Here is a 13,429-nt window from a genome sequence, read left to right on the forward strand (position 1 = left end):
ATAAATGAAGACGAGAAGTTGTATAGAGCATTATAATAGAAAATAAAATAATTTATTTAAGCTTAAGCTTATCGAAACATTACAAAGTTAAGTTTGAAAATCATCACTTTTACTTTAAATAAAAGATATAAAAGAAAATTAAAACTATAGTATCGCAAAATTATGTCCTGTCTTGTTGTTGTACGCTCAAAAATAATTCTAGTAAAGTTTATTATAAAATAACCGCATCCCATCTACTTTAGTGAATAGTTGTCCACAGCCTTCTTCGTTGCTACCACGACAACGGCACTAGCGATAAAACATGATCCCGCAAAATAAAAGGGTAAGTCATAAGAATTAGTTGCATCAAATAATGCTCCTGCTAAAGTTGGTCCTGCAGTTACACCTAAAACGTGTTTCAAAAATGTTTTTAAACAGTGAATGATTTTTTTTCATTGTTTAATAAAAAGTTATATGTACTGTATTAAATAGATTTATGCAAATTGTATATTTTATTCGCGACCGGTTTCGGTGGCATGTATTATTGCATGTACTGTACTAAAAATAACTCTCTCGAAAAAATTGTGCTTTTAATTAAATTTACAATACTATAACTTCTTTTGAGGTAGTTAAGTATTTTTTAGGGAAACGGGACAAAATTTCACGAAGACAATTTTGCACCAAAGGTCAATTTTGCACAAGTTACAATATTACACGGAGAGTCATTTTTGCACGAGAGTAAAAAAGAACAAAAAATAAAACTAAAAAAAAAATTAATAAAAAAACAAAAATATCTAAAAAAAAAGTTACTGAGGGGAAGGGTTGGGGGTAACAGTGATAGTAAAAGTTTGAAAAAAATACTTATAAAATTTATAATAAAAAAAATGAATGAATAAAAATAAATTCATTAAAAATTAAAAAAAAGCTACCGACTGAGGGTAAGGGTTAAGGATAACAGTGATAGTAAAAAAAAAGATTAAAGAATTAAAATTGAAATTAATGCTAAAAAAAAGTTCAACCCATGCAAAAATGTCTCCTTGAAAAAAATTTTTCTCGTGCAAAAGTGTCTTCTTGCAATTTTATCAACTTTATCCCCTCGTGCAATTTTGTACGCTCGTGCAAATTTGACAGCTACCCATTTTTCAGCAGGAAGTTATATAAAATATGCCAGTTATCTATCTTTTACTTTTATAAATAAATTAAGCAATTTTCTAAACTCACATATTAAAACATCTAAAAGAAGTAGACACGGTTTAAATCTAAAAAAAAAGTTTAATTTTTGACGAATACTAAAACTTTTATTTTTAAAAACATTGATAGGTATTGTAGTTTTAAGTTGTACTTTTAGAGAAAAGTTTTTTGTACGAAAAATCTTGTAAATTTCTACACATCTTTTGCTTCATGCTACTTTTTTAAAGAGATTTTATCGGTAATCCATAATCTTCAACATAAGTTTAGACAAATACTACAATTGCTTAATTACTTTAAAATACTATACTTAGTTTTATGAAATAAAATTAGCTTAGTCTACGGATTTCGGTAACTAAAAATTGATATATAGCTAATTCAAAACTTAAAATAAGATCATTCTTTAAAAGTAACAGTAAACAAGTCAGTTTTTATTTACTGTGCTGTAATAAAATAACAAAAAAAAAATTTGTGCAAACTTTATTTGAAAAGTACAGTAACTTGTTACCTAGGTACGCAATTTGAACACAGCTAAAAAACGTGTATCCAACTGGCAGTGTGTACCTAAGAAAATTTTAGTCTTTAATTACCTACATTAAACCTTATACAGCCATGTTAAAAACCTTTAAACTTTACAAATGACTCTTAAAGCAAGTCCCCCAAAAAGTACTTTCATCATAAAAACAAAACACATTTTTTGAAAGTTTATTAAAAGTCTTGAATAGACTGTGGTTTACATAGTCAATATTGAAAGTAATAGATTAAAGAAAAAGTCCTTTGCAGTTTTATCAATCTTAAGTGTACATTTTACTTGTTAAGTTTACATGTACTTATTTTTTTTTATAAACTTTATTTTATACTTTTATGTTCGCTATTTATATTTATGTTTCAGTCATTGGGAACTTAAATGTTAATTACACTGTTTATTATTTTTGTTATATAAATAAACTGTAGTATTTTTGTTTTAAATGATGGATTTAACATACAATTTTTAAATTAGTATTCTTTTCTCTAGTTCCTTTGGTTTCAATTTATTCGAATATAAAACAGTATAAATTATTTTAAAATATAATACTTTTGTATTACTACGTTCAGGTTTGGTTTTTTAATTTCAAAACAAAAAATAATTGCATTTTGAACACAGCATTTTTCGGCTAAAAAGTGCGTACCATACTGGCAGTTTGTACCTAGGAAGTGCGTACCTAGTTGGCAGCTTACTATATTCAAAACTATACCATAAATTTTTACTAGATTTGAGGACTTAAAGTAAATTTTGAACAAAAAAATTTTTAAGCAACATTATAAATTAGTTATTGTTTTTTTATTAGCCCACACACACTTTAGTGTAAGGGCATAGAATATTTGATTTTAATTTGTACTTTTCACAGTTATGCTGTGTTAAACTAAGTTACACAGTAAATGATTAGTAGTATTTATTAAATGCTTTTAACTAAACGATTACAACATTCACAATATGAACTTTTGTGAAACTAATATATTAAAAGTTTAATTTACCGTATTTTTTGCTTTAGTCATAAGTATGCACAACTAAGTAGCTTACAGGTAATGACTTTTTTATTTAAGTTTCAAGTTGTACTAAAGTAATTTAACAAAATATAAAAGCTGCGATACTTTTTATACTTTCAGCTCTTATGATTTTACAAACAGGTCAACAACGTCAAGACAATAAAAGTTTGAACTTACCAATTGCTTTTCCAACATACACGTACGTCCATATACGGTCACCATAGAATCTTCCAAACAGTTTGTGGCTTGTGACATAAGTCATTGAGTTCATCTGACCACACGTCATTCCTGAACCTAAACAATAACTAATTGGAAACAACAACAAAGATAAGGTATACATGCAGCTAACGTAATAAATTTAACAAAATATTTTTTTAATTTAAAAATATATATTTACATTATAAAAATTAAAGCAAACACAAAAGTTAACAAAACATAAATACTTGAAACACAAACAAAAACACAAAAGTAATTTCAACTGACAAAATGCATAAAAATACATCCAGGTAAATTTGTTGATAGGAATAGTTACTATAGTAACGACCCCAGTAAAAGTTGCGAAAATTGCGTAGACATAAGTTAGATTAATCCAGCTTCGTTCCGCAATAAAGCCTCCAAAAAGACGTCCAACAAAGTCAAAACTGCCAAAAACAATCATAATGCTGTTTGCTTGAATTGTAGGAACACCAAACGTTGTTTTTGCATATTTGATCTGTTTTTTTTTGTTGATCTAATTTCAAAAAGTTATTTTATGGGTGATATAAAATACAAGCATCAATTTTAGAAATCCTTTAAAATTAATTTTTCTTAGGAAACAACATAGTTAGTAGTTATAGAACTTTTAAGCTTAAAAACTAAAACAATATATCTCAATAAGTCGTATGTTGTTTTAAAATTAGTTTGCTTATACCTTATTTTTTAACGAAAACAAACGTTCTATGTTTGCAAATAAAAATGCAGTTTAAATTAGATTTGAAGTTTTTATTTAATCAAGCTAGAATATTTTTATAGTTTCAGATTAGCTTTAACAACAAATAAAGCATCTTTTTTTTTATTACTCTGTTTGTATTGCAGAAAATTCATAAACTTCTAATTAATTTCCTGGACATGACAATAAACTGTTCTGGTGTATGACTCGATAACCGAAAGGATTTTTCGTGCACAATGTCCTTGGACCAAACTTTTTGAGCGTTTTTTGCCGTTCAATAAACACTATATATATATTAATTAATAAAAAGCAGTTTTAAAACCAAAACACTTTATTTCAATATTAAAAGGCTCCATATTAAATCAGTAAGTGTTGTTTAAAATTTCAAGGTTAAATCCAAATTATAAATAAATCAATAAATCATTTACTACGAATATAAATGGAAACACAAAGGACAAGCTCCATAGAATGGTGGCAAGTATCCACAAAATGACTCCTGAATTTATCAGCATTCTCCGTGTGCTCAACTCAGTTAATTTGTCTTCATCATCTTTCACCTCATTCTTCTCTTTGTTGTTTGCGTTCGTTTCTTATGAAATAATCAGTAGTTTGATACAAACATGGCTATCAAAAAATTCACATTTTGTTAAAATGTAGAAATTTTTAACTGTGGTAATTAATTCCAGAAAAATATTTTCTATTGCACCACCAAAGTCAATTTTCAAACGAACTTTGCAGCTCTGCATCGTTAGATTTTTGGTCATGTGGTTTTTTGTTGTCTGGCTCGCTGTATAAGGAAACACCAACGAGTGAAGTAGAAACCACATAGGCGCAAATTATTCTGACCGCCTTTCTCCACCCGTAAGTGTCCACTAGGTGGCCCAGGAAGGGATTGATGGCCAAACTGCCTGCGTAAGTTGATGCATAAAAGGAAAATTAAAATACTGAATAGAAATCATAAGATTTTGAGCTGTTCAACTTTACTAAAACGCTTTTGAGAAATAAAACAAAGCTTGTCCTTTTTTTATTTATGTTAATTAAGTTTTTTCAACAAACTTTTACTCATCAAAATTAAATATGCATGCTGAAATACAAATAAGTAATTTTTGCTGCAATAAAATAAAACCGAAAGAATGTCCTGTAGTGGCGAGACAAGTTGCTAATCCTTTATTTTTTCCCGTGAAATGAGATCCAATCAGAATCACCGAGCAATTGAATAAGAATCCCGCACCAACTCCATACAACAAGCTTAATTTTATTTTTAGAAATTGATTATTTTGAGAAATGTGTTTTTTTTTTTTAACTTTTACAGAATATAAGTAATATAAGTTATTTTAAAAAGACGTTAACTTTTTCCTAACAATAAATGTTTTTCAGGCTATTTGAAACGTACTGTAGTTTTTAACATCGTAATCACGTAAAATTGTTTCAAGATACAAGCTTGATTTCACAATAGTTTCTTACATAGTTTGGTTTTCTTATCACAAAAAATTCTACATCCACTTGACTAAAATTTTCAAGCCACTATAAATGATATGTTTATGTTAAGTCGTAAAAAAATGTAAACGATCAGAACAATACCTATGAGTCAACAGAAGCAGGTACACATTGGAGACAAAAGAGCTTGAAATCATGCCAATAACCATCAATAAGACGCCAATGAGACAAGTGCTACGAGCCCCTATCTTCTTCATTATAGCGAAACTGACTGGGCTTGTGCAAAATGCAAGTCCAAAAGCTAAAGAACCGACAAAGCCTAAAACAGTTCTACTATAGTATAAGTGTTATGGAAAAAATAATGATAATCGCTAAACACAATTTCAAAAACAAGCTATAAGTAAGGAAGCTATATTTAAGTAACAAAGCTTAAAGTCACATCTTATCTTAGTATTTAATAAAAAAATTTTTTGAAAATAAAATGAACATAGAAAAAATATTTAAACTACCATGCTTACCCGTTAAAGCCTCCGTACTTTTAAATTCGCTCCGTAAAGACTGCGTCAAATTTCCAAAGCTTTTAATAAAACCCCCTACACCTATGGAGACAAAGCAAGCTGCTCCCACTACAAACCAGCTCTTGTTTTTCAAATAAATTTCACTAATTTTCATTTTTATATCTAAATGTTAGAAATTATGGCTGACTTCAGACAGCTCAGCTCAAATAAACTAAGCTGTTTACTTATGGTATTTACTGTATTGAAGTTTTAAAAAAACTATTTATTTTAAAACTTTATTTGTCCACTTAAGGTCTTTAGTTTTGTTTTGTATAGTTTTGCCTATTTTTTATCAGAAAATCAAGTAATTGATTTTATAAATAAAACTTTTTATAAGTTTTTAAGTGCTATAAAGTACATTTCGTTGTACTTTAACCCTGATAGCATGCTGTGAACGGACCAATATTACAGTTCGTTATTTTCTGAAGGGTCGTCATTTTTGCACGGGCAACACTTCTCCATGCGTCGTTGTTTTTTCTCTAATTTTAATTTTCAGCTTTCAAGTACTTACATTTTTAAACAATGAAAATAATTTAAAGCATTTTTTTATGAGTCTCGTAAACAACTTCTAAAATCTAAAGTGTTATAAGTACAAACCTATACATTTAGTTAGTACTGTTTCATTTATGTAAATTTATAACTAAATTAGTTGCCACAATTAGTTTGTTTTTTTTTTGTGTAAAGTTTTTTTTTTCCAAAACTTTACTGTGATTTTTTATCTTTAAAGTTTAAACTTGGTTGCTAAATATTATTTTGTTAGCTCACTTTACTTGATTTAAGCATGTGTTCGTGTATAATTTGTTGCTCGAGAGCTCTTTTTGTACACCCGGTTCTTGTAACAAAATTTTCAGCATTTAATTTTTCGTGTTCAAGTTTACTAATAATTCACAAGTTCCGAAAAAAACACTTCTTATAACAAATTAGTGTTCTTGTTCAGTTTAATTGCTTCAATCGTCTTTTAAATAAAACTTGTTTCTCTATGCACGCCTTTTATTAACTTTGATCTATTTAGTTTATTATATTTGATTACTTGATAAGCAAAATTAAAGAGATTACTAACCAAAATGTTCCAACTAAAAAAATGTCCAAAACTAAATTATAATTATCATTCGAGGTCTTCAGAAACAATTTTTTTCCTACCTAGATTCAACAGCAAAATAGGTCATAAATCGCTATCTTACCAAGGAAGTAAGTTATGAATTAAGCTACCATTATATCTAAAAAATATAAGTAATTTTGGAAAGTTCAAGGATAAACTTAAAATTTATCTTTTAAATAGTAATTCACAAGGTCATTAGTGATCATTCCTACTCGTCTGTTTGCTTTGTTTAAGGAGTTAATAGCATTTGTCATTAAATATTCACAATTTTATTTTTTTGTACTTTTTTTTTTTTTTTTTTCGAAAGTTGATTTGTTTTGTTATATTAACATTGGTTTAGTCTAGGTTTTAGCATTTTCTATCTGGTTATATTTTAGGATTATTCTTTAAGATTACTATTTTGAATTAAGTTCAGAATACTTAAAAACTTTTTTTTTGTTATGCTTACAATTTTTTTTTCTTTCTTTTTTAGTATACAAATGTAAAAAAGTAGTTATAGATATTTTTACTTTAGCAGAAAATAAAGTATTTAAATAGTAAGCTAAAATAACTGTTCCAAGCAAACTTAAGTTTTTTTTTCTTTTTGTTTTTTGAAGAAATATAAGAACAAATTCTTCTTTTTATGTTTGCAAATTTTGCTTGCTTTCAATTATTAAAGTTTTAGACTTGGACAAGTATTGAAAAGAAATGAAAATATTATCTTAAAATAAAAGGAAATTTGTTGTTGTTAGTATTATTATTGTTAAAATTATTATAGTTTTTTATCTTTTTTTCTTATTAAAAGCATAAGTTTTACAGTATTTATCTTCATTTTTTATAAAAGTTTAGTTCAGTTATTGTAAAAATCATTTCTTTAAAATTGCTTTTAAAAAATTTAAATAGTTTATTTGATTATTCACATGTAAAATTGTTTTTACTGTTCAAGTTAAATTATTAAATAAAATAAAATTTACCTTTTTAATGAAAATACTTATTAAAAAAAATTTCGTAAAAATATTTCAGCGTAACACATTTTACTTTCTTTAAAGAAGTTGTAACCTATAATTCAAGTATTCACACGTTTGTTATTAGTGTTGTTTATCTACTTTTAAAAATTAATTTAAAGTTGTATATATTTTTTTTAGTTTATATGTTACTAAACAAGATTCTTAGTACATTATTAAACACAAAATTCAGTTAATTTTCGTTTAGTTTTATTTTCTTCAATTTTTCTTTTCGTTTAATTGATTGTTCATTACTAAAAATTTAAATATTTAAATGATAAAAAAAACTATGTGTAATAGCTCGTAAGAAACTTTATAAACATGTGGTGTACAACTCGATAACCGAAAGGTTCCTTTGTACACCAGGTCCTTAGACCAAACTTTTTGAGCGCTTTTTTTATCGTTCAATAAACAATATATATTGTTAAATAATGAGATTGTACAAACAGAGCTGTGTAACTTTTTTCTATCATTTTAATCTTTGGAAGTAGATTCAAAATCTCCATCCACACTTATTTCCTGAAAAATATTTATCAGCATACTTACTAACAAAATTTTTAACCTCAATAATACATATTTCATTAGTAGTATCTAAGCAAGGGGTCGGCAGGCAGTTGCTGATCGTGGGCCAAATTTTAAGTTTCCAAAATCTGCGTGGGCCGCAGTTTTAGTTTTAGTTGCATTAAAAAAGTCTTTTGGTTTTAGTTTTAGTCACACTGAAGTAAAATTTAATTTAACATTTTTAATGACATTTAGCTACACAAAAAATGCCTACTTATTTATACATATTCATTGGAACAAAATTTAAATTAACTAATACTTAAGTCTTAAAAAACTTTGTATTATTTTAATCACTTTATTAATTTAATTTACTATTTTTATTATTTTACTTATAACTTAACTCTCTATAAAAACCGAGCTTGAAACATTTATGGGTCACCTTATAGATTTTTTATATTATAAACCACTTTTTCTTACTATAAAAAACATTAACTTTTGAAAACAATTTTTGCATTTTAAATAGTTTGAACTTAGAAAAAAGCTTATTTTTACTGAGCATTATAGTAATTCTTTATCTGCAGTAAAAATATTGCATTTAAAAAGAGTTAATATAAACTTAAAAAAAGTTAGTAAGAAGTTATTCAAGGAAACAAAAAAAATTGCTTAAGTCATTTTCAACAAAGCACATGATTATGTTCAGTAACTACAGACTGATAAAAAAAATTCTTAAGAAAATTTATAAAGTAGCAAATGTAGTTACTGTGCATTACAATAATTCTCATGATAATTTCTGTATAAGGTTTTACATAAATAACAGAAGATTATTCTGCGAAACCATACAAATCTGATTACCTACAACTACAAGGGATGTTAAAGATAAGAAAACTAAAACAATTAGTCATTATACTTAAAAATTCCATCATAACCTATTTAAAAAAATATTTTTCCTGTGAAGTACAAACATGAAGTATGTCAAACAAAATTACAGGAAATACAAGAATGTAAACAGTTTCATAGTTGCCCAGGTTTTTAAAAGTGCATTTTTTTGGGTACTATTTTTAGTATAAAAGTAAGTTTAAACTTTCTTGAATAGTATAGCAAAATTAAAAAGATACTGTTAAGCTACTCTAAATGTTTTTAATAAAAAAAATGGTAACAACAAAAAAAATATATTTAAATGTTAGATTTTTTGTATAAAATCGAAATTTAATTTTACATGTAAAAATTGTTTAAAATTCCAGGTTTTTTCAAAAATTTTCAAATTCCAGGTTTTTCCAGATTGTTTTAGCATACATTGTTAAACTTCAATCTTTTTAGGAATTCAAGGTTTTTTGGCAACACTGAATGTTCACACTATATGTATACAACTAATACAAATAACATTTTGAATTATAGAAGCTACCAGACTTAAAATTTAACATATATATATAGTTTATACCAACACTGTGATTTGAACATAATTTACATTATAAGTTTACTTTGCCAGTCTTAAAATATAAAAGCCAGCGTGATAGATCAAAGATTAAAGGTATTTCAGATTAAAAAAGCAGTTCAAGCCTAAAACTAAAAAAATGCCTAAATTGGCATGATATTTTTAAAGTTTTCAAACTAACCTGAATAAGTCTGAGTGTGTGGCAACTTTTACTTGTTTAATAACTTAAATGTGAACTATTATATTTAATTATATATATTGTTTTTTAAACGATAAAAAAGGGCTGAAAGAGATTTGTCTATGGACCTGGTGTACAAAGGAAGCTTTCGGTTATCAAGTCGTACACTACGACTATACAAACATAATAAATTTACCATCCCTAAATCTAGTTTGTATTAAATAGGTCAAAAGCAACGCCTGTGTATATTAGTATGCAATGTATAGAAATATATTTGATTTTCCAAAATATATTGCTTGAAAAATGAAAATGTATACCTAACAAAAACTGTTTTCATTTATGTCATATATATTGTTTCAAATGTGTCTTCACACACTAAGATATTACATATATAAACAACAGTATTAAAAAAAAATTCTTAATCTATCTAAGTATTAAATAAAGTAATTTTTCAAAAAATGAGAATCTGTGAGGATTGTTGTGCCTAGGAAACAACTTAAGGGAAAAGAAAACTTCTAAAAAGTCACAATACGTCAAAACCGAAATAAAATAAACTTTACTTCTTATTATTATGTTAGTTTAAATATTTTTGTGCAGACTAAAATTTAACTTATAGTGATAAAACATCTATAAGAAAATAAAATTTAAAATACATGTTTAACAACATACCTAAATTGTAAAGAAATTATATTTTAATTAATAGTTGTGCATTAGTATTTTACAAAACTGAAAATATTTGCATTTAGTTTTTTTTACTAATTAGCTATTATGTAAATATCTTAATAAATCCAAGCACTCTTTACACTTTTTTTCAAATGATAAATTGCTGTTGTAAGAAGAAAGTTATTATGAAACTAAGAAAAAAAAACACTGGCTGAATGCTAAACTGTCTTTTTCACATATTTAAGCTGAAGCAGAAAAGTCTTTTGATTGTTTTGAAAAATTATACAGGGGTTTAAAACGAAATTAATCGAATTAAACCAAATTACCGAAAATAGTTTGACTTATAATATACTTTTGCTCAGCGGGCCACATTTACCTGCTCGCGGGCCGCAGATTTATCCTTCGTGGGCCGCAGTTGGCCCGCGGGCCACAGTTTGCCGACCCCTGGTCTAAGCATACACTATAGTTTATAGAATAAAAGCACCAAAAATGTTAATTAAAGTTTTTCGAAAAAAAGACTAACTTAATTGAATTCTAAACACAACTAAAATACTTAAAAATAGAACTTAATAGCGAGTGAATAAAAACGCTTACTTTGAAAGTCAAACAAAAACGCTACTGAAGATAAACCATAAATAAAAGCTTTACATTAAAATGAAAAAGAAACTAAAACTTGGCGTAAAAACTGAGTAAAACGAGCTTGTAACAACAACATCATATCAGAACATTGTAGCAACCACTTCTAAGCTTGTAGAATTTGACCCACAAAAATTTGATTTAGAACTTGGCCTCGGGATACAATTGACATAGATTGTGTAGAAGTTTTTTGAGAACAGTCAAAGGTCTTAAAAATAAAACCTTAAGTTGTTTTACGAAACATAATTGCGGTAGTTGTGTAATTTTTAGTATAATAATGGAGAACTGGAGATATAAAAAATTGATAGTATGTATAATATTAAAAAACTATTTAAATGTTAAGCATAATAAACACATTTTTAAAATTTTATTATATTAGTTACACCTAACCGATCTTTTTTTTTTTTTTAATAATTAAACAATACTTTTTTTCAGTTTTGGTAAGGTTTTATTAAATAAAATTAAACCTTTTATATAATTTAACCTTTGAAATTTTTTAAGTTTACATCAAGTAAAAATTAAACCTATATACTACAAATAAAGCTATAAAACTTTTTAAACCTCAAAATTGTTTATTAAAACAAAACAGTTATTTTTCAAGTACTAAGTTTTCAAAGGTTAAAATATCAGTTTCAACTAATTAAGGTATTTGTTTTTTTAATTATATATTTTTTTCATTTAATAAAATTTATAATCTGAACTATTTATCCAAACACTATACGCAAAAGTAATACAATTATACATAAGTATACAGTACATAAAGCTAAGACCAATAGGTTTTTTTGTACACAAGGTCCTAGAAATAATTATTTTGAGCGCTATTTTTGTCAATCAATAAAAAAAAGCTATAGCAATTAATTGTTGTTATCACTATAACACTACCATAGATATTATAAAAAAGTTAGTGTACGAAAGCCTACAATTAAAAAATAATATTAAACAAATCTCAAATAACTGAAGTTAGCAATAAGTTACATTTTTTGATACTTAGTAGTTACAGGTCTCCAAAAGTAGCATTGTAGTTTATATTTAGCACTATAACTTTATAACAGTTAAGTTCATTCTCAGTGTAAGTCAAAATTGACTTAATCTCAAAATTTAAGAATTTAAATTGAGCAAGTTAGTATAAATTTTCCAAACAAGTTTTAAATTAGTATGATTTACCTGACCTGAGAAGTATGCTTGAGTTAATTTAAAGTATAAGTTTGTCTAGGAACTAAAAAAGTTCAAACCTTTAAATTTAGTTTTACTCGTTTTACTTTTAGTCATATTTTAGTCTTATTTTACTTTTTCTTTATTTTGAACGTAAATAAATATACTTTAAAATAACTTATGTTTCTCATTGTTCTGCAAATTTTTGGAGCGTGTTTAACAACATAGCACACATATCAACAAGTCTATATTAAACAAAGACCTTACAATAAAATAATTTGTATAATAACCTTGCGATGTCTTAAACTTAAGTTAAATGAGTAAAGTTCAAAAATATTTTTTTTTTTATCAATCTAACTAAAATATTTAGATTTCCACCTAATTGTTAGTCGTGCACATTGAATAATCTTATCAACTGTCAGCTTAAAAGCTATTTTTAAAATTCTAAATAAAAATATACTTTTTTTCAAATATTTCCTACATTAACACTATTATTTGTTTGTAACGCTATAAGACAAGAAAGTTCCATATAGTAGTAGTTATATAAACAAGTAGATAGCAACTATAAACTTAAAGTTACCAAACAAAACGCTTAAACTTAAGCTAACTGAATTTTTGTCGACGAGAATAGGTTTCATTACTATCAGGCTGTTTTGAAAAAAAGAGAAAACGCTCTAGGGTTGTTCACAACAGATTGATTTTGAATACTATTAGAAATAAGACTATTATTGTGCTTAATTAAGGTTACTGGGCTCAAACGACTACGGTGAGTTAAAAATCTTAAGATTTAGCTTATCTAAAATTGCGAAAATTTTTGTTTGATTTTTGTAATTGAGTTGGTTTAAGGCAGGGGTCGGCAGCCTTTCATAAATTTAGAGCCAATTTTCTATGAAAAAGTTGCTCGTGAACCACACTATATAAAAATAAGTCTTAGCGGGCCCACTTATTTTAAAAATTTTTTTTTCTAATGTAGAAATACTATCCTAAGTCAAAAATATTATAAGATAGCAATAAAAGAGCACTAGTAAAAATATTTATCAAATTAATAGTAAGCTGAAGTTTCGCACAATTTCAAAGTGAGGTATTTATTTATTTTGAACACTTATTTGTCAAAAACACGTTTTTTTTTAATTAATGGAGGTTACAATTATTATTCAATTTACACAACA

At 26.3% G+C, this 13,429-nt stretch overlaps 1 protein-coding gene across 1 annotated transcript; it reads right to left on the reverse strand.

Moving 5' to 3' along the window:
- Nucleotides 1-233: 233 nt before the first annotated feature.
- On the reverse strand, nucleotides 234-5,316 carry LOC145836654 (monocarboxylate transporter 14-like). The gene is made up of 5 exons (XM_082944440.1): nucleotides 5,204-5,316; nucleotides 4,749-4,870; nucleotides 4,354-4,530; nucleotides 2,872-2,988; nucleotides 234-385 (listed from the first exon to the last, which is right to left on the reverse strand). Exons 1-5 carry the CDS (start codon nucleotides 5,314-5,316, stop codon nucleotides 234-236), a joined length of 681 nt encoding a protein of 226 aa, XP_082800566.1.
- Nucleotides 5,317-13,429: the final 8,113 nt, after the last annotated feature.

The sequence above is a fragment of the Thalia democratica genome, chromosome 5 (assembly GCF_965202585.1).
Source record: "Thalia democratica chromosome 5, ktThaDemo2.hap1.1, whole genome shotgun sequence".
NCBI classification, from domain to species: Eukaryota; Metazoa; Chordata; class Thaliacea; order Salpida; family Salpidae; genus Thalia; species Thalia democratica.

Coding starts and splice junctions, on each gene's coding strand:
- LOC145836654 (XM_082944440.1), bottom strand. CDS start 5,316: ATGAAGAAGATAGGGGCTCGTAGCACTTGTCTCATTGGCGTCTTATTG. Junction 4,871..5,203: donor CTGCTTCTGTTGACTCATAG/GTATTGTTCTGA, acceptor AATAAAATTAAG/CTTGTTGTATGGAGTTGGTG. Junction 2,989..4,353: donor TAACGATGCAGAGCTGCAAA/GTTCGTTTGAAA, acceptor GTTATTGTTTAG/GTTCAGGAATGACGTGTGGT.